The 26,568-nt window shown below is 43.2% G+C and overlaps 2 protein-coding genes and 1 non-coding gene across 3 annotated transcripts in view; 1 reads left to right on the top strand and 2 right to left on the bottom strand.

The window, feature by feature from the left end:
• The window catches only part of DPP7 (dipeptidyl peptidase 7), a 1,979,246-nt gene that overhangs the window by 1,434,800 nt on the left and 517,878 nt on the right, over positions 1–26,568 (top strand). The window lies entirely within an intron of this gene.
• On the bottom strand, positions 7,561–8,902 carry LOC146868559 (kelch-like protein 13). Its single transcript, XM_085614201.1, has one exon. It carries the CDS (start codon positions 8,644–8,646, stop codon positions 7,561–7,563), a length of 1,086 nt encoding a protein of 361 aa, XP_085470327.1. The 5' UTR covers positions 8,647–8,902.
• LOC146868558 (U6 spliceosomal RNA) lies at positions 10,992–11,096 on the bottom strand. Its single transcript, XR_014968597.1, has one exon. It is a non-coding gene; the product is annotated as a U6 spliceosomal RNA (small nuclear RNA).

The raw sequence follows: 26,568 nt of genomic DNA, 5'->3' as shown, positions 1-26,568 counted from the left end.
AGCCTGAGAACTACCAAGCATAAACATGAAGCCGATAGCACCATAAGGAGGGAGGGATGGGAACTCGTGGCGAGGAAGACTATACTCAGAGTAATGAAGATTACCGGTAAGTAACCGGGGCATTACCTCCTCGTATGTCTTCCTCGTCACCAGAGTTACGAAGTGAGCACATACCCAAGCCAAGCTGCTTCATGGAAACTCACAAGAAACCACTGACAAAAAGGAGATGCCCAAGAAGCAGGACAAAACCAAACAACGCAGACGAATGGATGAAACCACCCAAGAGACAGGCAAATCACATGCAGGAACAATCAGCCACGGCACAGAGAGACACCGGGTGGGCCGAAAACACAGACCCCGAGACCCGTAGGGCATCCAGAAAGTCAGCCTGAACCAACGACCGTAGGTAGTACACAACACACAGACATAGCGACTGGGGATGACAAAATGGATAAGGAAGAATCGGCTGCACTGGAAAGGTAGTTAGTAGGCTAGGGGAGACATGGCGATAGCGGAGTTGAGGTGTTTTCTGGTAATTCCACAGATACAGGCAAAGGGTGTTTATGTATATGATCAACAATAGGGGGGGGGCATGGCTCATCTATGGCGACGGAGGTTGGACTAAGATGAAAGTCAATACTGTAATGTTGTTAACTTTGAATGCTGGTTTATTGTTGTGTAACAGTGAAACCAGTAAAAATATATTTTTAAAAATGTGCATTTATGCACCTTCTATTAGCCAAAAAAAATGTGCTGCGAAGGGGAGTGTTACTTTTATGTAGTTGGGATTTAAACTCCTGATTTTGCATGTAGAAAAGATGGGTACACTAGTTTTAGAGGCCAGTTCGTTGGCTACCTGACCCCTCTCAGTTGGTGTTAGCAATGGTTATAGGCTAAAGTATTTCTCCTGTAGGTTTTTATTACATTTTCTCTGTTTAATTCCCGTGCTTGAGAGTGAGGTGGCATTAAAAAACAAGCATTGGAAATGCAATAGGTCTCGCATTTGTTGGAGCTGGAGCTATTGGTATTGTAAATGGCAATGTTTTGTACTTTGAAAAAGGTCTTGTGTTTGTTGGAGCTATTCACATTGTAAATGGCAATGTTTTTTATTTATCCTTAGGGTTCTATATAGCACGAACTTAACAGCCTCTGTTGTGAATTTCGATTCATCAAAGTTTTGTGAGCCCTGAAATTTGCACAAGTAAAGTGCTAACAGTATAAATATGGGCACTGTTTAATAAACGAAGCCACTGCAATACAAGAGCAAAGGTGACCGAGTGACTGCTTCTGGGTTTACGGAGTTGCTTACACTCACTGCCCGTTAAAGCTAGCTAGCCCGCTACTATGAGTTTATCAAACTTAATGCTATGTTTTCTTATGTTATGTTATGCTATGCTATGCTATGTTTTGTTATGCTATGCTATGTTTTGTGTATACTATGCTATGTTTTGTTATGCTATGCTTTGTTTTGTTATGCTATGTTTGTTTTGTTATGCTATGTTTTGTTTTGTTATGCTATGTTTTGTTGTGTTTTGATATGCTATGTGTTGTTTTGTTAGGCTATGCTATGTTTTGTTAGGCTATGCTATGTTTTGTTATGCTATGCTATGTTTTGTTATGCTATGCTATGTTTTGTTGTGTTTTATTATGCTATGCTTTGTTATGTTATGTTTTGTTTTGCTATGCTATGCTTTGCTATGTTTTGTTCTGTTATGCTATGCTATGCTATGTTGTGTTTTGTTATGCTATGCTTTGTTATGCTATGCTATGTTTTCTTATGCTATGTTTTGTTATGCTATGTTTTGTTATGCTATGCGTCGTTATGCTATGTTTTGTTATGCTATGCTATGTTTTGTTTAGTTATGCTATGCTACGTTTTGTTGTGTTTTGTTATGCTATGCTTTGTTACGCTATGTTTTGTTATGTTATTTTTTGTTATCCTATGCTATGTTGTGTTTTGTTATGCTATGCTATGTTTTGTGATGCTATGCTATGTTTTGTTGTGTTTTGTTATGCTATGCTATGCTTTGTTATACTATGTTTTGTTTTGCTATGCTATGTTTTGTTGTGTTTTGTTATGCTATGCTGTGATTTGTTGTGTTGAGCTATGCTATGTTGTGTTGTGTTATGCTATGCTATGTTTTGTTATGCTATGCTATGCTTTTTTATGCTATGTTTTGATATGCTATGCTATTCCATGTTTTTATGCTATGCTATGTTTGGTTTAGTTATGCTATGCTATGTTTTGTTGTGTTTTATTATGCTATGCTAGGTTTTGTTGTGTTTTGTTATGCTATGCTAGGTTTTGCTATGCTATGCTATGTTTTGTTATGCTATGGTATGTTTTGCGATGCTATGTTTTGTTGTTTTTTGTTATGCTATGCTTTGTTGTGTTTTGCTATGCTATGCTTTGTTATGCTATGCTATGTTTTGTTATGCTATGCTATGCTTTGTTATGCTATGCTATGCTTTGTTATGCTATGTTTTGTTTTGATATGCTATTCTATGTTTTTTATGCTATGCTGTGTTTTGTTTAGTTATGCTATGCTATGTTTTGTTGTTTTTTGTTATGCTATGCTATGTTTTGTTATGCTATGTTATGTTTTGTTATGCTATGCTTTGTTATGCTATGCTATGTATTGTTTTGTTATGCAATATTTTGTTATGCTATGCTATGCTATTTGTGTTTAGTTATGCTACGTTTTGTTTTGTTATGTTATGCTATGTTTTGTTATGCTATATTTTGTTATGCTATGTTGTGTTTTGTTATGTTATGCTATGCTATGTTTTGTTATGCTATGCCGTTTTGTTGTGTTTTGTTATGCTATGCTTTGTTTTGTTATGCTATGTTTTGGTATGCTATGCTATGTTTTGTGATGCTATGCTATGTTTTGTTGTGTTTTGTTATGCTATGTTTTGTTTTGCTATGCTATGCTATGCTTTGTTATGCTATGCGTTGTTATGCTATGTTTTGTTTTGTTATGCTATGTTTTATGCTATGCTATGTTTTGTTTAGTTATGCTATGCTATGTTTTGTTGTATTTTGTTATGCAATGTTTTGTTATGCTGTGTTATGTTTTGTTTTGTTATGCTTTGTTATGCTATGCTATGTTTTGTTTTGTTATGCCATTTTTTGTTATGCAATGCTGTTTTGTTCTGTTTTGTTATGCTATGCTATTTTGTGTTTAGTTATGCTACGATTTGTTGTGATTTGTTATGTTATGCTATGTTTTGCTATATTTTGTTATGCTATGCTATGTTGTGTTTTGTTATGCTATGCTTTGTTTTGTTATGCTATGTTTTGTTATGCTATGTTTTGTGATGCTATGCTATGTTTTGTTGTGTTTTGTTATGCTGTTTTGTTTTGCTATGCTAGGTTTTGTTATGCTATGCTATGTTTTGTTATGCTACGCTACGTTTTGTTGTGTTTTGTTATGCAATGCTTTGCTTTGTTTTGCTGTTTTGTTATGCTATGTGTTGAGTTTTGTTATGCTATGCTATTTTTTCTTATGCTATGCTATGTTTTGTTATGCTATGCTGTTTTGTTATGCTATGCTTTGATACTTTTGTTATGTTATGCTATTTTTTGTTGTGTTTTTTTATTGTATACTGTTTTGTTATGCTATGCTATGTTTTGTTGTGTTTTGCTATGCTAGGCTTTGTTTTGTTAGGCTATGTTTTGTGATGCTATGCTATGTTTTGTTATGCTATACTATGTTTTGTTATGCTATACTATGTTATGATTTGTTATGTTATGTTATGTTAGGCTAGGCTATGTTTTTTATGTTATGTTATGTTTTGTTAAGTTATGGTATGCTATGCAATGGTTGTGTTTTGCTATGCTAGGCTTTAGTTTGTTATGCTATGCTATGTTTTGTGATGCTATGCTATGTTTTGTTATGTTTTGTTATGCTATGCTTTGTTTTGTTATGCTATACTATGTTATGTTATGCTATGTTATGTTATGCTATGCTATGTTATGATTTGTTATGTTATGTTATGTTAGGCGAGGCTATGTTTTGTTATGTTATGTTATGTTTTGTTAAGTTATGGTATGCTATGCAATGGTATGCAACGCTAGGCTATGTTTTATTATGTTATGTAATGGTATGTTTTGTTATGTTAGGCTATGTTCTGTTATGTTATGCTGTTATTTTATGTTAGGCTAGGCTATGTTTTGTTATGTTATGCTATGTTATGGTGTATTAAACTAATGTGGATTTTATAACATCCAAAAGCTGATGAATGGATCGGGCTTGCACGTCTTTGGGCTTGTGCGCGCTCCCCTCCCTCCCCCACCACAGTACTTTGCATTTTGCCCTGTGTCTGGGTTTAGTTATGCTACGTTTTGTTGTGTTTTGTTATGTTATGCTATATTTTGTTATGCTATGTTGTGTTATGCTATGCTATGTTTTATGCTATGCTGTTTTGTTGTGTTTTGTTATGCTATGCTTTGTTATGCTATGTTTTGTTATGCTATGTTTTGTGATGCTATGCTATGTTTTGTTTTGCTATGCTATGCTTTGTTATGCTATGCTATGCTTTGTTATGCTATGCTACGTTTTGTTGTGTTTTGGTATGCAATGCTTTGCTTTGTTTTGCTATGTTTTGTTATGCTATGTGTTGTTGAGTTTTGTAATGCTGTGCTATTTTTTCTTATGCTATGCTATGTTTTGTTATGCTATGCTATGCTTTGTTTTGTTATGCTATGCTATGTTTTGTTTTTATATTTTTTGTTATGCTATGCTATTTTTTGTTGTGTTTTTTATGCTATACTATTTTTTGTTATGCTATGTTTTGTTATGTTTTGTTATGCTATGCTTTGTTTTGTTATGCTATGTTTTATGCTATGCTATGTTTTGTTTAGTTATGCTATGCTATGTTTTGTTGTATTTTGTTATGCAATGTTTTGTTATGCTGTGTTATGTTTTGTTTTGTTATGCTTTGTTATGCTATGCTATGTTTTGTTTTGTTATGCCATTTTTTGTTATGCAATGCTGTTTTGTTCTGTTTTGTTATGCTATGCTATTTTGTGTTTAGTTATGCTACGATTTGTTGTGATTTGTTATGTTATGCTATGTTTTGCTATATTTTGTTATGCTATGCTATGTTGTGTTTTGTTATGCTATGCTTTGTTTTGTTATGCTATGTTTTGTTATGCTATGTTTTGTGATGCTATGCTATGTTTTGTTGTGTTTTGTTATGCTGTTTTGTTTTGCTATGCTAGGTTTTGTTATGCTATGCTATGTTTTGTTATGCTACGCTACGTTTTGTTGTGTTTTGTTATGCAATGCTTTGCTTTGTTTTGCTGTTTTGTTATGCTATGTGTTGAGTTTTGTTATGCTATGCTATTTTTTCTTATGCTATGCTATGTTTTGTTATGCTATGCTGTTTTGTTATGCTATGCTTTGATACTTTTGTTATGTTATGCTATTTTTTGTTGTGTTTTTTTATTGTATACTGTTTTGTTATGCTATGCTATGTTTTGTTGTGTTTTGCTATGCTAGGCTTTGTTTTGTTAGGCTATGTTTTGTGATGCTATGCTATGTTTTGTTATGCTATACTATGTTTTGTTATGCTATACTATGTTATGATTTGTTATGTTATGTTAGGCTAGGCTATGTTTTTATGTTATGTTATGTTTTGTTAAGTTATGGTATGCTATGCAATGGTTGTGTTTTGCTATGCTAGGCTTTGTTTTGTTATGCTATGCTATGTTTTGTGATGCTATGCTATGTTTTGTTATGTTTTGTTATGCTATGCTTTGTTTTGTTATGCTATACTATGTTATGTTATGCTATGTTATGTTATGCTATGCTATGTTATGATTTGTTATGTTATGTTAGGCGAGGCTATGTTTTGTTATGTTATGTTATGTTTTGTTAAGTTATGGTATGCTATGCAATGGTATGCAACGCTAGGCTATGTTTTATTATGTTATGTAATGGTATGTTTTGTTATGTTAGGCTATGTTCTGTTATGTTATGCTGTTATTTTATGTTAGGCTAGGCTATGTTTTGTTATGTTATGCTATGTTATGGTGTATTAAACTAATGTGGATTTTATAACATCCAAAAGCTGATGAATGGATCGGGCTTGCACGTCTTTGGGCTTGTGCGCGCTCCCCTCCCTCCCCCACCACAGTACTTTGCATTTTGCCCTGTGTCTGGGTTTAGTTATGCTACGTTTTGTTGTGTTTTGTTATGTTATGCTATATTTTGTTATGCTATGTTGTGTTATGCTATGCTATGTTTTATGCTATGCTGTTTTGTTGTGTTTTGTTATGCTATGCTTTGTTATGCTATGTTTTGTTATGCTATGTTTTGTGATGCTATGCTATGTTTTGTTTTGCTATGCTATGCTTTGTTATGCTATGCTATGCTTTGTTATGCTATGCTACGTTTTGTTGTGTTTTGGTATGCAATGCTTTGCTTTGTTTTGCTATGTTTTGTTATGCTATGTGTTGTTGAGTTTTGTAATGCTGTGCTATTTTTTCTTATGCTATGCTATGTTTTGTTATGCTATGCTATGCTTTGTTTTGTTATGCTATGCTATGTTTTGTTTTTATATTTTTTGTTATGCTATGCTATTTTTTGTTGTGTTTTTTATGCTATACTATTTTTTGTTATGCTATGTTTTGTTATGTTTTGTTATGCTATGCTTTGTTTTGTTATGCTATACTATGTTATGTTATTCTATCAGTGGAAGCAAAGCGTGAAGGTGATACACTGAGGACAAATGAGTGTGTGGCAAAGGAGCAGAGAGTGATGTAAAGTTAACTAAGGACAACATAGGAGGAAGGGAGAGATGGAGAAACATGCAAGTGTCGTATAGTCATGAGCGAGGAAACATGAAAATCTGCTGCGCGCTGACAAACACACTGCTGAAGACAATGTTGAATGGAAGCACAAGCGATTATCCTTACCGTTTGTCTGATCGTGCCTTTACATTTATTTACATGCGTTAGAGGACACGAGGACACGCGCTGTAGATGATATGAAATGAAAGTACAAGCGATAATCCTTCACGCTTGGCGGCATGCTGTTAGTTGAAGATGGGTAAGACTTCCCTTGAAATCACAAGCGCGTCTGAATCAAGGCTCAGCAAAATAAAAGAAAATCAAAGGCGGTAAAAGGCTTGAAAAGTTTGTAGCGGCGAAAGTGAAAGTAATCGAGCAGAGCATCAAAGGGCTGGGTGAGAAGGGAGGGGGGGAATGCAAGGGTCAAAGCGGCTAAAGTGAAAGAAAGCTATAGAGAAGGGAGGGGGGAGTGGAAAGTTTGTAGCGGCGAAAGTAATCGAGCAGAGCATCAAAGGGCTGGGTGAGAAGGGAGGGGGGAATGCAAGGGTCAAAGCGGCTAAAGTGAAAGAAAGCTATAGAGAAGGGAGGGGGGAGTGGGAGCAGCTGTGCACGTGCATGTGATCGTGCACTCAAGGTTTAGGCCAGCCAAAACTGTGGGTAGCACTTTGAAAATCCCACATACAAAATGTCTCTTCGAGCCTTTGGCTCCCGAGACCTAACAAACCAGGTGTCTTTTAAAAACTGTTAATTTTTTTTAAACACTATCTTACCTCATTTGAAGGCCGCTTTCCAGATGGATCAAAGAGTGATTGACCTCCAATAACATAGAGAAAATCGTTGATTACTGCTACGCAGTGATTGTACACTGGCTTGCAAAGCTCCCCAACTTTTTCCCAACCGCTGAATGCCTCATTTCCTAACCAGATGTCTCCACAGACTTTGTTTTCGGTCGTTCTGCCACCGAGGACCAATACTCTTTCAGAATTCGAGCGGATAGAGGTGTTTTCTGATTGTAGGATGGGCTGAGCATAGAGCTGGGAGTGGTAGCTCAGTGCCTCCTGGAGGTATTTGAAGCAGCTGGCATCCATTTTCATGAAGGGTACTTCTTGCACAGATTGTTTGAGGTCCTCCAGGGGGATCAGTGGGAACCTAATTCTTTTGAGTAAGTCTTCTGCATCCTTAAGTCTTGCGGAGTCATGCAGTAGCCAAGTCTTGGTGAGCGTGAAGAGCTCAAGCTCGCTGTATTCCTGGATCTCCTTCCTGTCCAGTATCTCAGCCAGGGTCTCTCTGTCTAGCTCTTTGAGCTGTCGATCATCTTTCAAGATTTCCCGGTAGTGCTGCCCGAGTTTACTCATTGCTTTCTGCCTTAGTTCTTCAGGTCCATGCCTTTTGACAATATTGATAACCGCCATACAGCTATTTTCTTCGAGGGACTCTTCTAAGAATGTAAAACACAATTTTATTACTTCTCGCACCAGTAAGGTTTCTGCTGCTTTAAGCGTGTCTTGAACATTGTCAATAGAAATATCCAGCTTGTTAGAGTAGATGAAATTCAAAACAGTTCGCAGCCCCTTGGCGCTCGCATCTTTTAACTGGATATGTTCGGGGGTCTCGGCGTTTGCTTCATTTCCAGTAAATATTATTTTGCAGTAGTTGCTTGCTGATGCCAGGATAACTTTATGTGCAGGGAAAGGGATTCCACCAGCTTCCAGAACCACGTCACATAACACATTCTGCAGCCGCATGAGTCCAACGCCCTCCAAGAGTTTTGGTAAATACGTGTCCGAAACAAAAGACCGGACTTCCGTGGCTTTCCGTTCATGACTAACCATTACTTCAGATGTCATCGAATGCAATGCACAAGCTAAAGTAAGAGCTCTTTACCGCAAAAAAAACCCTTTTCTATTCCTTTGTATGGTTGCTGTAATTAATTCTGGAGCACTTCTGTTTCTACGGTTAAATGTGAACTCTTCATAGTCACTTTGTGAATATCTTGCGTTAAATTCGCTGCTCCGCCATCCAGATCGCAGAACAGAATGTCTGGTTCCTAGACAGCTACGCCTGCTCCTTACCCCTCGTAAGCATCGATTGAGCCTGCTCGTATCAACGCCACGCAGTTGTCCGCACCAAGAGATGCTAAACAGTAACCTGCTTAGCTACTTTCGAAAGCACTGATTGGCTTAGCCGGCCTTGTTGTGCGCGTTCTTCCGTGTCGCTTTGCAAGTTTGGACTTGCCGTGCAGGTTTGGACACGCGTTTTCACTATTACAAATGAATACTTCTTTAATCTTGGTAGAGCCCACATAGTGTAGCTCGCGGCTTTGTACGCTTCCAACAAACCCCCCCCCCCCCCCCCCCCCCCCCACCCTCACCCTCATCCCCGTTCCGGAGGGGTGGCGTTGTCCGCCTGTCACCCCAAGCATTCATACTCTTGGTTACCCGTTCTGGTGACAGTGCTTTGTGATCCAAATCCGGTCACCCTTGGTTACATAATACTAAATACAACCAGCAGTCTGACTCCGTTTTCACATTTTAATAAAGTTCCAGCATTTCATAAATGCTTACTGAACAAAAAAACTGTTACTGAAATAAGATGTTATTTGGAACTGTCAATGAGAGACTCGGATGATTGGCAGAGAAGTTTGTTTATTTATCCTAGAAAACGTCTATGCTTTTTAAAATAAACTTCAGGCGCATGTAGAGCAGCAGTGTCAGTCACGTTTTGTTTGGGGAGTTCTAGTACATTGTTTTGAAAAAATATGGAGTTTACATGATCGTCAAGGACTCCGGGAGAGAGGTTTTAGTGACCGCTAGAGTGTCGTAGGAAAGGGGTGTAATGCCCCGGTTACTTACTGGTAATCTTCATTACTCGGAGTATAGTCTTCCTCGCCACATGAGTTACGAAGTGAGCTTCAGCTCCACTCCAGAACCCTCCAAAGCAAAAGTTAGCCTCCCATCCCTTCCCAACATGGCCGACCCATATCACCCTTGACCTCTATAAGAGGAGGGCCGGCCCAACCCCCAGCCTGAGAACTACCAAGCATAAACATGAAGCCGATAGCACCATAGGGAGGGAGGGATGGGAACTCGTGGCGAGGAAGACTATACTCAGAGTAATGAAGATTACCGGTAAGTAACCGGGGCATTACCTCCTCGTATGTCTTCCTCGTCACCAGAGTTACGAAGTGAGCACATACCCAAGCCAAGCTGCTTCATGGAAACTCACAAGAAACCACTGACAAAAAGGAGATGCCCAAGAAGCAGGACAAAACCAAACAACGCAGACGAATGGATGAAACCACCCAAGAGACAGGCAAATCACATGCAGGAACAATCAGCCACGGCACAGAGAGACACCGGGTGGGCCGAAAACACAGACCCCGAGACCCGTAGGGCATCCAGAAAGTCAGCCTGAACCAACGACCGAAGGAGGATAGCGAAGGCACTGGACCAGCCCGGACGGAGCCAAAGGCAAAAAACAAACTGGCACAACAGAAAGAGGCAGGCTGGTCCAAACACACCAAGACTGCCCAACGGACAGCCAACAGCGAGAGGGAAGCAAAAGCCCCAGACTCCGGAACTGAAGGAAAAGAGGGCAACACCATCACGAGACAAGATGCCACAGCAGCAAAAAGACGCAGTCCGACCCAAACACAGCAACACTGCACGTTGGACCACCAACAGCGAGAGATCAGAATCCACCCCAGAACCAATGACCGGAGGGAAAGAAGGAAACAAAACCCACCAGGCCCGGCGGACGACCGAGGGCAGAAGCAGAGGAACCAGACGCAACCAAAACAGACTGGCAGGAGCCGCAAGAACAGAGGAGAGCACAGAAAGGAACCCAGCACCCCATCCGACCAGCAGAAACGAAGACCACCAAAACACCACCAACACGGTGCGAAACAGGCAGGCAACGGATCCCAGCGGCACAAATGACCCCCCGGAAGGGAGTGCAGCACCAGTGAAAGAACCCAGGAAAGCACAAGGCAAAACAGTCCCAGGAAGCTGCAGGAAACAACCCCGAAGCAACACGGCCACCATAGAAAAAAAAACGACCAAAAGGGGAGAGTGGACAGGCCGCCCTTGGAGCCCGAAGAGCAGACGGGACCAGGCCCAAGGCCAAGCCACCAGAAAGGGAAGTGAATGCCTACCACAGGGCCTCTTCGCACATGGAAGCAAACAGAATCAGGCAGCATTTGGAACGCTGCACGAACGTGCGCGACATCCCCGCGCAGGGGTCAAGCCAACCGTCCCTGTACCGTTCCACTTGTAGTAAATGCTCCGCCGAAGCGAACACCCCGGTGGCCACCCAGCCAGCCACTAACTAGGCCCGACCCAGCCGAACAACTGAGAGCCAACAAGAACAGGAGCGTACAAGGAGGCAAGGCCACAGCAGAAACACACCAATGGCGAGAAAGGACAGAAGAGCTGGGCGAAACGAGCTCCGAAGCAATGCACCACCGCCAGGGAGCAACTCCGAACCAGCAGGCACCTGCACCCCAGAGCCAGGGACAAAGAAAAAGAGGATGCAAAATCCCCACAGGAAGCGAAGGGCCCCGCAATGGGGAAGGAAAAACCAGGAAAGCCCAGCACCCCCGACAACCAACACCCTCAGCAGCGGAAACCAAGGGAGAAGAACCCAGGCGAGCACCACCAACAGATCAAACGCCCTGTCCAGGCCAAACAAGCCCAGAACCCGCGTAAGCAAAGGCCACAGAGGAAAAATGCAAAGCCAGGAGCCAGGACGAGTAAGCAAAAAGAGCCACCTCCGGGGACCCAAACAGTGCCCGTAACAAAAGGAACACGGCCGCCCATAGGAAGATGTAAGCCACGGGAGGAAAAAAAACCTTCACCAGAGAAACAACATGCAGCACTCCCCCGGGAGAAAAACAGTCCCAAGTGACAACCCCTGGACCCCAGCCAAGAACAGATCAATTGAGCCAAAAAGCCAAAGGGAGCAAATCCAGCAACCCCCTGGGAGAACGAGGCAGGTAAAAAACTGCCCAGACCAGAAACAAAAAGCCCCCGCAGGACAAACCCACAGACAAGCCGAAGGAACGGCCAACAGAAGCCAGACGGGAAACCCGCCAGCAGGGGGACCAACCGATCCCGCACAGACCGGGAACCCAAGCACACCCGCCAGCCCCACAGGCCGGAAGGGCACACCAGAAAAGGAAGACAGCAGGCTGCACCCGCAGACAAGGCGGGAAGTGAGCCGCGTGTCCGATCTGCGACCGAGCGGAAGGGAAAGAGAATGGGCAACACCAACCCAGACTGGACCAAACAAGTGGAGCACAACTACCGGCTTAACGGAATCGTGGGCGGGACAAGGGAAGGAACACCCACAGGAACATGAGAAGACGAGAAAGAACCAGAACCCAAGACGGCCCAGTTGCACTGAGACCCACTGGACGGGACAAGCCCCCAAGAGAAGGACAATGCAAAGCACTGCCTGTCAACAAGGCACAGGAACACCCGAAACACTCCTCGTGGAGGACCCCGACCAAGGAAGACAACCCCAACACGAAAGCCAGTGGGGCAGAGGAAAAACCAAGGGGGAGCGCCAGGAACCAGAAGAGCACCAAGACCCCACCGGAAAACAGGAATCGGACGAACGGGCCCCATTGGAGAAGAACCTGAGAGACTGCCAAAAGTGACAACAGGGCAACGCGGCAGTAGGCAGGACCGATGTAACCGTGACGGAGGCCCCCCAGGACATAAGGAGAGGCAACAGATGGCCCCCACCAGAGCGCCAACGGCCAGGAGCCGAGGAGAAGCACGACACGGATGGGGCAGGGGCGTAACAAAGGCCCCCGCAGCCCCCGCGGTGTGGGGGGCCCCCATTGTTCCTTGTTTTGGAGGCGGCCCCCCTCAGGCTTTAAGACATGGCATTGCATGATCAGCAGAATGCGTGCAGTGGCACTGAATGAGAAAGGTTAAAATGCTCTGGAAAGCCACTCTGCTTTCCCACGCAAAACACACACACACACAGAAAAGCAACACTGTTCATGTGGCATCCCTGGCAGACAAAGGCCCAGCAAAAAGTACCCTATGTCCTCATGTCCATGGTAGAGGCATAATGCAGGCCCCTGTGGTGTAGGGAGGGGGATTGGGGGAAGCCTAAAGGTGGGGCCCGATTAAGCCCATGACTAATAAATATCTATGCAATATGTGAGATGCCTGGGCCCCTCTTGACATTCTGCAGGGGAGAGGGCATCATTTTGTGTTATGCCACTGGAAATGCATATGAAGCATTCCTCCATCCCAGGCCTTTGGGATTGCGGGTGCAGTCAGCGATGTTGGGCTCACCTCAGAATGCTGTCCAGAAGGAGCTGCTTCTGGGACAGAACTTAGCTCCACCTCCCTCCTTGTGATTCTTAATGTAATGCACACACTATTTGTGGCGAATTTCTAGGCACAAAGTATGACATAATTAGCACCTACCTGCAGGCAAAGTTGACAAAGTGTAAGCTGTCAAAATTGCATGTGCTGCCTGAAGACTTTGTAAGATGGTGGCAGACAGTGGTCCCACAGACCCACTGCATGCTGTGTCCAAGGTCACAGTCACAGAGAGCCACATCCTTGCATGGTGACCCATGTCTCCTTAGGGGTTTGTGGTCGCCATTCAGACACTGTCAACTGGAATACTGGAACGGAGGTCTGCTGTCTCCTCCGGGCCTCCATCCTAGCATTTGGTAGTTTTCACATAGTCAGTCTGATTTCTGCCTCATTAATAGTGAGTTGGGAGACATGCTTTTTGTGAAAAATGGCCTCTGTGGTGCAATGGGGAGGCTTGTCACTGTAAATATGCAGCAAGAAGCCATATGATGAAGCATCGTTTTATGGAAGTCATAAGATGTATTCCTGTAACTTTCTTTTCAATTATTTCAAATTTTCAAAACCTGAAATGTATAAATTGCGTGTATGATATGAGCTAGGATGATGTATTATAACTGTTTCAGCTAGGGGTTGTCACGCTTTTTATGTTGGTAACTCTGGCCAATGTGCTGTGCCTTTATTTACTAGCATGTTCCTTCGACATTTTTTTTAGAACATTTTATGGTTATGCCAATTACTATGAACCACTAAATTCTATTTTGCGTGCAAACACGTTTGTGCATAAATCAAGATTACTGTCTGTCCTCAGTTTGTGGGAGTTTGAACCCACAATTTGTGACAGAAAACAACTAATGTAAATAGCAGAATCAAATTGCCTAAATGTGCAGGAATAAGGAATAACAATTCATGCTCTTCTGTATTCCTGTGCAATTGGACAGAGTTTGCACACCTACTAACTGGTGCACGTTAGGCTATTGCTTGTCTGTGATCGCACAATTTGCAGCTGCAAAAGTGTTTCCCGCACGAAAAGGACCTTAGGGGCAGATTTATAATTTTTAAGCACAATGCTGCATTGCTATGTTACGTTGTGCATGAAAAGGAAAGGAACAAAGAGCAAATATTTATTAAAAATGACCAACTGCGGCTCTCTAAATACACAATTTCATAGAAAGGCTGGAGTGCAGATCATAGATGTGATATTTAAGACAATTCTCGTAAGGTGAGGTGCTCCTTGAGAGCTGTTTTAACTGCTACTAGCAGAGTGATTGAGAAAGTTTCGGCTAGAACAGAATTCCTGTTTAGTGGCCCCAATAACTGAAAGGAACGGGACCCGGATGCTTCACTACCGGGTTTGGTCGTAGCTCGGAAGATTCTGTTTGAGTGTTGGTTGCAAGTAGGCATCTACCGACTCAAGATTACAGAGAGGTAGTTAGGGGAGGAGTCATGGATGGATGTGAATACTATTATGGGACCCTGTTTGTAGGTGACATCCAGCCCGTAGAGGTACTGTGAGCTAGTTGGAGGTTGTCTGGGGAGATTCATGCGTGCTCTTGTTATCTAGTGAGGGAGGACTTATTGGGGCAGACCCACTGCAGTACTCACTAGTGAGTTTTAAAGTAGGGAATTTTACTTAAGTTTACTGAGGAGGGAGCAAGCTGAATGTCTTGGCTTTTGGAAGGAAATGTATGTTAGAGCATGTTTTCTTCATAGTCAGTATTAGAAATGTATTGTTATGAAGGCACCCATGCTGTATGTAGGTACGTCAGTGGTGTAACAATAACTCCGGCAGCCTCATGGTGTGGAGGTTGCCCGAGCTCCAGGGAGCCCTTCCAGCGCTGTGCATGGACAGAGGGCCGCTGCCTGAGAGCTCCTGACTGGGTCCAGAGAGTAGGGGCCCCCTCCATGCACTTTGCAGGGGGGCCCCCTCAAGTTTTGTTACGCCACTGGGATGGTGGGCGCAATAGCCGCCTGCCAAGCCAGGGAGCAGGATCAGAAAGGGGCGCCGCAGCCCCGGACATGAAAGGGCAAGCCCTATCGGGGGAGAAGCAGAAGCAAAAGCCCCCATGGCGACCACAGAAGCAGCGCAGAGAAAGAAGGACTGGCGCCAACAGCAGTCCGCCCCTATCAAACACGCAGAAGCCCACAGTCCCCTGAATCCTCAGGCGGACGCCCAACCAGGGACCAACCAGGCCAGACCCCGCACAACAATGGAGAGCAGGCGGGAACAGGAGTTTACAGGGTATAAGGACCGCAGGCCCAAAGCCCAGAGGGGAGGAAGGAGCCAGGGACATACCGCCAACAAAACGAAGTCGTGGCCCCGCAATACCCACCTAAACGCCAGTAAAACACCAGGACAAGAACACACAACCCATAGTAAATGGTCGATGTATGTGCTGCCAACAGTACCAATGTTAATGCCAAATTATATATAGCCCTGCTAATAAGTGGACATAAGAACCCAATGGGACCCGCGTAGGCAATCTTAGAAGAAAGAAAGATCAAGAAAACACCTGGAAGGCCCTAACGCTGTGTCTTGCAGTGCACGGTACAGCGCACGAACGGCTCCTAGATGCCGTATCCAAAAAATCACCAATCTGCATTACGAAAACGGACAGTAATGACCAGCAGGGAATAATACAAAGCAACAAAAGTAGAATGCAGTGGACTTTTTCCCAAATCCGTAATCTGCCTTTTACACCCTGCGCTATGAAGCAGGCCCGTTAACACCAGTTATAATGGGGGAAACTAATGACCAAAGTGAACACAGTTCCCTTAGATCCGTAACTGTTAGAGGCAGAAACGTGACAGCAGCAGAAGAGTTGTGCAGTTGCGAGAGCTCCTAACAGTTCTTGCTTACTTTCTCTGCCAGCTGCAAACCAGGTTTTCAGCATCGCGGCGTGAGAATAGCGAAGCGCACATGCCTGTGAGCAAGACACCGTACAAAAACTGTACCCTAATAAAGCCTCGTAATTAAGGTGACAATACTAAAACACACTATGGAAGGTAAAGAAAAGCCTCAGAAAAATCCACACGAAGGACCAGTGCAACTTTAAGGACACATGTTAATCTTCAAGCCGCATGCCATCGGACTGAGGAACGGGATATAATGCGTCTTCTTACGGGACCGAGTCAGTCAGAGGCTACAGCAGAAGCGAGTGGATCCTGGCTGCTCGCGCGCCTACTCTGACCCGGGAGAGGGCCCTGTGCGACCTGAGGGGGTAAAATGGAGTGCCGCCGCCACCCGCCCGTGCTGTGTTCAGGAAGAGCACGGATGGAAAAATGTAAAGATGCGAGGACGGCTGCAACCGAGAGAAACCAGCCACTTGGGAAGCTGGACGAGCCCGACCCCGCCCCTCGGAGGCCGGACCCCAGACATGCGTCCGCAAGTGGCCTGAAACCCCCACCGGCAAGGCCAGAGAACCGGGGATGGCGCCCGTGCCATCCCGAGCTGACCCCCGGGACCCCGAGCGGGAGAGGCCGGAAAAGCGCGCTGGTGCTGGGACCCTATTGTGGAACCCTGCCTTAGATTGCCCGACCGTCAGCTGCCAGGACATGCCGGCACGGGGTAAGGACGCAGCATGGCCCCCGCGGACCTTTAAAACCATAGCCACTGTCCTCTTAGTCACGTTCATGAAAGGAACATATTCCTGACTGCTGAAAGCATTTCATAAGAAGTGAAAAAACTCCCCCGTGAGAAATGATCTAGAACATTGAATTCACGTGTGCCAAATGGCAATGACGGAGACCCAGAGAATGCAGATTCATAACTGCAGAAGAAATCATTATAAGGGGGTTTTAAAGAACGCTGCTGAAGGCTTGCACCTGAACACAGGTTAGCCCCGATCAGCCGAGGGACAGTACATCACCCTCTAGTTCAGAAAAACGTCTCCGACTCCCCCCTGTGACCCGCGAGCAGGCAAGAGACAACAAATAAATTGACCTGCACATACGGCCGAGGTCAGGGACAGATAGGGCCACTAGACAAAGCCCCAGACCTCCATGGTCGCCTCCCTGTTAACCCTTGGCTCGCTATGGCAGAGCCTGCCTGGCCCTAGACAGGACAACGGGGGAAGGAAGGGGGTTGGTCCCAAAAGCCCAAGGGCCCGCTAGAGCAGGGTCACCAACCAGGGAACCATGCTCCTGCTACAGCAGGAACCACTTACCTGAAACACGCTCTGGAGAATCTGAAGCGCAGAACCAAAAAAACAGGCTGGGGGTTAGGCAGGCCCTCTTCTTATAGAGGTCAAGTGTGATATGAGTCGGCCATGTTGGGAAGAGATGGGAGGCATGGGAGGCTAACTTTTGCTTCGGAGGGTTCTTGTGTGGAGCTGAAGCTCACTTCGTAACTCTGGTGGCGAGGAAGACATACGAGGAGGTAATGCATGACGCCCCAACAAAGAACTGATCACAGGCTTGATCAGGAGGCACCACATTCTGGAGAACATTGAAAAACGGGGAGAGACAGGAAATGCCATAGAGAATAAAGGTAGTCCTGAAACGACTGGGTGTGAAAAAGCATGACTGACTATAGTTTTGCCCGAAGTAGGTAATGTTTTGTGCAAAAGTGAGGGCCACTATATAATTTAGCTGTATTCTTTACAGAACCCGTCTCAACGGCAACAAATGAGTCATCTTAGTGAGATGCTCCACCACTACCAAGGTGGTTTAATATCCCCCTTGAGACCAAGGAAATTCCACACTAAAATCCATGGACTCCTTATGCCATGGACCTGGAGGAACAGCAGTTGGTTGAAGCAGCCCAGAGGAAGTTGCATGGAAAGACTTACTCTTGCACATATTGGACATGCTTCCACAAAGACCAGTACATCTTTATTGATAGTCGGCCAGCAGAATTCTCATGCTAACAATTGACATGTTAATCTCCTGGGATGTCCGCCCAGTGGAGAAGAGTGGTGCCTCTGCAGAACTTTAGATGTCCGTTCTTTAGTCAGTAGATATGTTACTACCTTTGTAAAGCAACTCATCAACAATCTTTTGATCCGACTTTACCCATTCAAGGGAAATCAGTGTGTGGACTTCCTGACTCTCCTCAAGGAAGTGTGAAATAATACCAGCGATAATTCCTTCAGGGTGAATAATGCTTGGCAGGCCAGTCTTAGCCGTCTCAGTAGCTAGGATCACAATAATCTAAGCATGCCAGTGCATCTGCTTTCTTTTCTTACTTCCAGTCTGCTTTGGATAACAAAGTCATATTAGGAAGAGAGGTGAACCCACCTTTTTTGCCTAGTAGACAATGCTTTGGCTAGCTTTAAGAGTTGTATGTATGATGGTCAGTAATCACTGTAAGCCTTGTCCCCATCAGGTAGAGTCGCCACTCAGTAACCTCTTCCCGTTTCAGTAACAGTTCCTGATTGAGTCTAATTGCTCTCAGCTGATGTAAGATTGCGGGAGTTATGAGCTACAGGATGTAAAATATTTGTGTGAGGATTTCTTTGCGATAAAACTGCTCCAAGGGCGACCTGTGGCACATTTGCTTCTACAAAATAAGCTAAGATGGGATCAGGATATAATAGCACTGGTGGTGATACAAACCTTTGTTTTAGTGATTGAAACGCATGCTGTGCCTATACGGTCCACTCAAACATCACTCTGTTATGTGTTAGTTTGGTAATAAGAGTCCTTGTTAAATAAAATTGGTCTATAAAGCAACTATAAAAATTAGTAAATACGAATAAACTGTGCACTTCTTTAACTTACTTAGATTTTTCCCAGTTTAGAATGGCTTCGACTTTCTTGGCAGCCATTTGATTTCCACTTTGGGACAAAATAAACTCGCAAAACTCTACCGTTTGCGTGTGTAATTCACACTTTTCTAATTGTGCAAATATGATTTTGCCTCATTTTTGGGAGAATAGATCGAACATGTTCCACTTTGGTTCTATAATAAATGAGAATGTCATCAAGATGTACAATGGCAGAGGTATCAATAAACTCCTAATGAACTCCCACAATACTTAATTTATGCAAATCTAAAAAGCAGCTGGTGTAGTGCACAAACCAAATGGCATAATTGATATTCATACAAGTCACATTTTGTGTAGAATGCATTCTTCCACTATGCCTCCCTGGGATCCAACTTGGTATAGCTCAGGGGACTCCAAAAAGTTTATTGCGAGCCACCAGTATCTCGTATACTGCCACTGAGCAGCTCACACATGACGATTGCCTGTCAGCAGGCTTGAGACTATACAGCTACTTTTTAAAATACTATGCGTGTTTCTTTGAGGGCTCAAAAGCTGACAGTGCAGAATTGTTGGAACTGGCACTTTCTGGTTGGCTGAATGGATGCCCCCAGCCAGGCAGGACCCACCACACCCGTCAAGGGAGGGTGATTACACTTGCTGTATAACCTGTACTCACCCTTGGGTAGCTTGGCACTGAGCAGTCAGGCTTGCTTCAGAGGCAATGTGTAAAGCAAAGGCACTGCAGTCACTTGTGATAAATACACTGGGAGTCACAAAAGAGACCACACAGGATGTATGAAAATAACGTTTGTATTCAACACACATATTCAATCATTATAACATGAACATCATATACTTTTTGGCATAGAACACATTTGGAAATGTTACTAGCAGTACTAGGCCCACTCATTGTTATGATATCAATAGTATGCACATTGGGGACAGTGCCTAATCTACCCGCGACCCACACAGAGAGCACATTTATGCGGTGCGATACGCTGTCCACCCCAGGCCCAACCTAGCAATCCCGATAAAACAATCCCATACAGTCATAGGGTACACCCTAGGACACAATGATATCAAAAGTATTTAAAAACATGAAACTAAAACGCTTTTGAGCAGCGCAGCAGGCCGGTGCCATGCGGGTAAACCCAATATCAAATGTATTGTGCTTATGGCATGAAATCAATGTATAAAGCGGAACCGCTGGCTAGTGTTGTCAGAGGTCGTCTGTAGATGATCACTCTCACACATACTCACTCCGCACCAGTACATGGTGCAACAGATATCAGACCTGTCCGTACAAAACACTCTTGCACACATACACACTCAGCACCCTAGTTCGGTGTCACTGTTACCCAACAGGTCAATGGATAACACCCTGCAGACTCCGTGGCCTTGGCCTCCGTCCACCCTTTAGTTCACCCCGATTGTCTTATACCCCCCGGATAGAACCTAACCAGCACCTCCTCATGGATACTAGGCTACATGTGGCCAGAGTCACACTTAGTCTGGGTCCTCTGGAAACAGGTGGGTTTATGTAGCAAGTTTATATTAGGAGGTAGCCATAAATAAGGGGAGTTTAGCAGCCACTAGGGAAGTTCACCCACAGGTCTCAAACTACAATGGAGTCACGCAGTGTCTGATCCCGCTTCCGAATTCGGAAGTGTTCCTTCAAAGCATTCAATCTCTCTCGCTACTACATAGCACCAAGACGTCTTTGGGAAGGGCCAGGTGTGGAGAGGGCCGTTGGTCCGCCGCAATGAGGGTCAAAGGGGAAGAACTGATGAATGCAGAGTAACACAGGGGAGCCTCTCAGTAGGAGGAGGCTCCCCCGACAAGTACACTTTGATCAGGGTCATGCCCAGGCAATCCAGGGACAGCGTCTAATGCGCGTTGGTATAGGTCGCACCAGACCCTTCAGGTCCCAAACACAAAGAGATGCAATTCTGCACCTCCCTGGAAATGAGGCACAGTGATCGGTGCATGTTGATATGGGTTGCACCAGGCAATTCCGGTCACACACACACACCGAAGAGTTGCAAATCCCTGGAAAGGAGGCATCACGTCTGGTGCACTATGATACAGGTTACACCAGACCAGTCCAGTCACACCTCAGGCCTGATACATGGTTGACAGGCTAGCCGGTGGGTGGCACCCTCAGTGCTATGTCCCCCTACTACTAGTATGTGGGGCAGTGCTTAATTTGAGCCGGTGGTTTCTGGCGCCCAGTACTTAATCATCAACAGTGGTGCTTGAGCACCAGCTAAGGACACATTCATTTTTGGTAAGCACAGGGAGATTAAGTGATTTGCCAAGAATCACAGGATGTTGAGCCTACGCCGAGACTCGAACCTGGTTCCCTAGCCCTGAGGGTCACAGTTCTGGCATTAAAACACATCCTATCCCCGCTTGTAGTGTTTCATGGCTTCTCCTTTTTTCTCTTTCTTCCTGACTTTTTACACTACTTCTTTCTTTCCTTCCTTCGTTGTTGTGCATTCTGTTTCAGTTTATCTTTATTTTTTGTCTTTATTTCGCTCTTGCTTTGTTTCTCTATCTTTTTCTTTTTCTTATTTGTACAGCTACTCTTTGCCTTTTCCTCCACTTCTCCTCCTTTGTGAGTTTTCGTATTTTTTTCTTCTCCGTTTTCATTCTGTTTATTTCTCCTTTTTTCTGTTTTTTTTCTCTCTGATTCTTTCTTCACCTTTTTTCTCTACTCCTTTCTCTCAATTTTCATTTTTTTATTTTTCCACCCCACACTGTCTTTTTCTGTTCTTCATTTATTTTTCCTTCCTTCACTCTATTTTGATTTCTCTCTTTTGTCCTATCTTTATTTGTGTTCTTTTTCTCTTTTTTCCTTCTGTCTTCGGGTCTTCTCTTCTTTCTTCAACGTTCCGCTCTGTTATTCTTGTATTTTTCCTGTTGTATGTGCTTATTTACCTTGTCCTTTCTTTTTCTCCTTTCTTCCTTCGCTACCGTATTTTTCTCCATTTCACTCTTTGCTGTTTTTTCCTATTCTTTTTCTTCTACTTTCTCCCCTTTCTTTCAATTTTTCCATTCCTTACTTTCCATCATTTTCTCCTTCTTTCTTTCTTTTCTTTTGCTGTTGTGCTCTTATTTCTTTGTTCTGTTTCTTCCTTTAATATTTCTTCCTCTACTTTGATTTATTCATTCACTGTTTTTTTTGTTCAGCTTTCTTTTTTTCATAATTGTTTTTGTTAGCCCTTCATTTCTTTTCTTTGTTTTTCTGCTTTCTTCTGCTTAACATTATGTGACATGCGTGTCTGGTTTACAAGTTTAAATGTACAGTGTGCCATTCAGTCAACTTTTCAAGACCAGAATGCTGGTGAGATCTGCATAGAGCTGCAATCACTGTAAGCAAGTTTTGAAGATATGGAAGAACGGGAACAGAAAAGTTCTATCCCTCAATCATTTTTGTTTGTAAATGTAAAAGTGGTGCATTCTAAAGCTCATTAGGAAGTAACTTTAATTGCATAAATATGACTTTGCAGTGGGGATTTGGAATATGTCGCCCAAGGATTTTGTAAATGTTGCGGGAAATGATTATTTTTAAATCACGCAATACCAATAACATTGGTCAGAACTGGATAAAACTTAAAGTACTCTGAAGATGATGGCCTCATCTAAGGAACAGATTTCAAGTTTCCCGGTCTACTCCTCAGCTACAGATCTAGTCCTGGATTTTTCTTTACATTCCAGCAGTGGCGAAACGAAATTTGAGGGGGCCCCTCTGCAAAGCACGAGGGGCCCCCCCAGCGACCCGGCCCACCACCTACCACTTTGCCCCACCAACAAAAATAAGCAGTCACCTAAAGCCGTATAATCAGCACTTATCTGTGCATACTTCGAACAGCAAATATAAATGGAATGCACTTTAATTGTGTTCTAGGCCTGCCTCAATGATGAGATCCATGACTGATAATTAAAGGGAACAAAGACAGAAAAGTCACATTACAAATGAATACATACTTTTTTATTTATAACCCTATTTAGTGCCACGACGAGGTCTTTCCAGGCTCTTTAAACACATGGCTGGCAATTTTCTTTTGGCAACCCTACTTTATATTCCTTTTCATGAAATGCATTCTCACACTACAGCAGTAAATGTAAATTTCAAATGCAAGGAATAGGCAGAGTGGGGGCCCAAGGGGTACTGGAACCAGAAAAAAACTAAGCCTCTGTAAGGTATGTAAAAATGCAAATGGTCTCTGGCCTCAAGGCAGTTGTCTTCAATAACCCTTGTTTCTGGGCCTGGAAGCTCAGGTCACCTGCACCCACAGCATGCGGCACGCACCATTTAATTTATGAGGTAGGACTGTTATAAGGCAACTCACTGGTACATCCAACGCCGGCGAGAGAGTGTAGTGCTGCCTGTGTATGCTACAGCGCTGATGGGGCCCCTGGAGGCTGGAAAACGGGGGCTGCTGGGGGCATAGCTGCCAAGGTTTTAGATTGCCATGTGTGACATTATCATAATTTCAGTGTAATTATGAGTGACATTTCAACGACTACGAGTGACACTTTCTTGCGAGCAAAATTACGCAATGAAGACGATTAGCACATATAAATATCAGAAATAACACCACAAAGACCATTCTGGTAGAAACACGTCAGTCTTTTTAATAAACTTTTGAATAAACTACTATGTCAACTATATCTCAGAATGCGAGCTTTCCTCTGTGTGTGACAATGATGCAAGGCTGTTTGCATTTTTATAGTGGGACATGCTCCCACTGCTGTGCACCAACCCTGACAGGTGGATGCGATCGGAAGACTGTAGTCATTTCATATATACATATTTATAGCCTTTCTTTCATGCATCCATCAATCATTATATCCATGGATCAATCTACACATTATTTAAACTATTCATCCTTCACTCTTCCCAATCTACCTATTCTTCACTTTCAATTCATTCAAAGACTTCCTGAGTCGACCAGCACATTAACCTGAGCAGTACCTAAGACAATAGTACAGTAAGGTTTTTCTAGTGGTTCGAAACATTCTTTTTTTATCCCTTGTAAATTTGCATTTACTTCTACAGGTCCACGAATCACAGGAGATATATTATCACTTACACACACACAGTCATCAACAGTGGAAATGATTTCATGTCGTATTTCTTCCATAACTTCTGCTAGTTTTACATAAGAATCTTGCAATCTTCCCTTTGATCTACAAGCTTTCGCCAAATGACCTTTCCTACCATAATGTCTACAAGTCATGCCTCTCACCGCACACGCAAGACTGGAAGCAATATGCCCGGGAGCTCCACATCTATAACATGTTATATTTCTCTTCTCAATTATTTTACTTTCTACAGGTTGTGAATATTTCGGTTTTAGGTTTAATTTAACTTCGTTTACATCAATCACAGAAGATTCTTTGTCAAAACTCCTGATAACTGGCTTATTCAAATCAATTTCTTTCATCCACACCTCTGTTTTTTCCATGCTAGTGGCAATTTGTATTGATTCCTCTAACGTGGGATCCATAGACAAGAGTCTTTCCTTTCCTTTTCTATTATTTGTACAACGTACTATTTGATCACGAATAAGGCTTTCAGATAAACCTTGAAACTCACACGTCACAGCTAAACCACGCAACGTAGCCACATAAGTCATAACATCCTCATCATGACCTTGAATTTGAGAAAACAAAATTGTGTCTTTCAAACACAATACTCATTTTAGGTGTGAATATATTTTTCCACCTTTTCCAAGGAATACCTGGCTCTCCAGGAAGGGGTAAAAAACTAGGCGGAGCTGACCTACTTTGTTCTGCCATTTCTTTCAAATAAGTTACCATAAAAAACCTAAACAATAAACTAACATAATAAGTTAAAATAATTGTTTAAAATAATAAAATGCAATAACATTTCATTAACGATATAATATAGATCTATATATTTGTGTTGAATCTGTTATGAACACCACAGTCCTCTTTTCATGTAGATACAGTACGAAGGCAGAATAGTCCTCTTTCTATGTAGATTGACAGGAAATATCCGCGTTGCACAGGAAGAAAAATGATGACCGATTTCACAGCCTCCAACAAAGAAAATCCCAGGTAAAACTTTAATTAACCATTTCCTTCCAATCAGAGAAATATGCAGCGTTTCTTTGCAATTATAGAAATATGTAGCCTTTGATCTCTGAAGAACGAGAGCAGTCTCGTGTCAGGCGCAGCTCGTGAAACCATTGATGCGTGAAGAACAAGCGCAGTCTCATGTCAGGGATGTATTTTCGGTCACGATCAATGCCTCTTTACTGATAGGGATTCGCGTGTCAGGTTTCAAGGGTAAACAGCATGCGGCAATTCCCAACCGCTAGGATGATTAAATTACACACAAATATAGAAACGTGCTAAGTAGACCGGATCGTAAATTACACTCAAATATAGAAACGTGCCAAGTAGACCGGACCAATCGGACATATTCTTCTCATATTACTTGTGTTTAAATATGGAAGTTCATCATCCAAATCTTCAGTTTTTTAAAAATCGAATCTTTAAAGATCTCGTAGTGTTAGTGTAAACACTAACTGCAGCTATTATCCTTTCATAATCTTCTCTCTCTCAGGTTAAAGGATTATATAACTTACAGTTTAGTTGAATTCATTATGTCTTCTTTCATCAGCGTTGTCCAATCCTGATACAACCCTTTTCCAGGGGTGGAGGTTAAATATCCACAGCTGCCCCCTGCGCAGCTAGCGTGAGTCACTCGTCGCCAAAAATTGTAGTACTCACCAGACAATTTTAGTAGTTCCAGATGCTTTATTCTCTGTGTATCTTCTTTACATGTTAACCTCCAGCAGATTCCCAGGAAAACTATCATCCACAGAACTAAGGCAGGGCATCATTCTGAAAGAACATTCATGTCCATAGAAACAAAAGAACATCTCTACACATGCCCATTAGGGTCTCGTGAAATCATTTGATTCCTACCGATTTGTGGAGTAATAGCAGTTTTGTTTAGCGCCATTTAACATTTTCAGTGCTGGTTGTCTCCTGGAGCAAGTGAGTTCTTTATAGTCCGTGCTAAAGAGCACTATTGTTAAGGAAATTCTTTGTTCACCTCTTGCAGCTTTGAAGAGGTTTTCCATTCATAGGGTCCACCACAGTTTCTTCAGCTGTTTCTTATTTGAGGGGGGCTTTTCTTGCTCCAAGCATGCAAGGATCAACTTCTTTGTCACCAATAACATATGGAATCTGAGATGATCTCCATTACAGTTCAAGAGATCGCGTCTGTTTCTGGGCAGCCCAGCAATATCACTTCGGGGCATTGTAGCTTGAGTTGATCCAGTGATTAGTTCAATGTTTGGCAATCTTTAGGACTGTGGTATTAACAGTCTGGGACAAGACCACAACACACGGGTCAGTGTCCCTTCTACCTCACATCCCCTCCTGCATAATCGGCTCCTCCCACATCATTTTCCAGGCGCGCCGAGGTGTAGAGCCTTCGATGGAGGATCTTCAAGAGCGGTTTTCTGCCTCCTACATGGGAGGCAGCATTCTTGGCTCACACCATTATCTCCTCAACTACTCCTAATATCATGTTCTACAAAATTCCTTCTCCCAAGAGCTCTGGAATGTAGATGTGCAGTCTCCCAATTTACCATGTAAGATAGTGAAGTGCAGCTTTAAGTATACTGTGTTACCTGCTTTTTCTCTCGGCAGGCATTTTAATGTGAGAACTCAACTG

This window comes from Triturus cristatus, chromosome 1_2 (assembly GCF_964204655.1).
Source record: "Triturus cristatus chromosome 1_2, aTriCri1.1, whole genome shotgun sequence".
Taxonomy (NCBI): domain Eukaryota; kingdom Metazoa; phylum Chordata; class Amphibia; order Caudata; family Salamandridae; genus Triturus; species Triturus cristatus.
Note: the sequence above shows the minus strand (reverse complement) of the source record. Positions and strands in the feature narration are given on the sequence as shown.

Bases quoted from the DNA above. Each gene is read 5' to 3' on its own strand.
- LOC146868559 (XM_085614201.1), bottom strand. From the start codon at position 8,646: ATGACATCTGAAGTAATGGTTAGTCATGAACGGAAAGCCACGGAAGTC.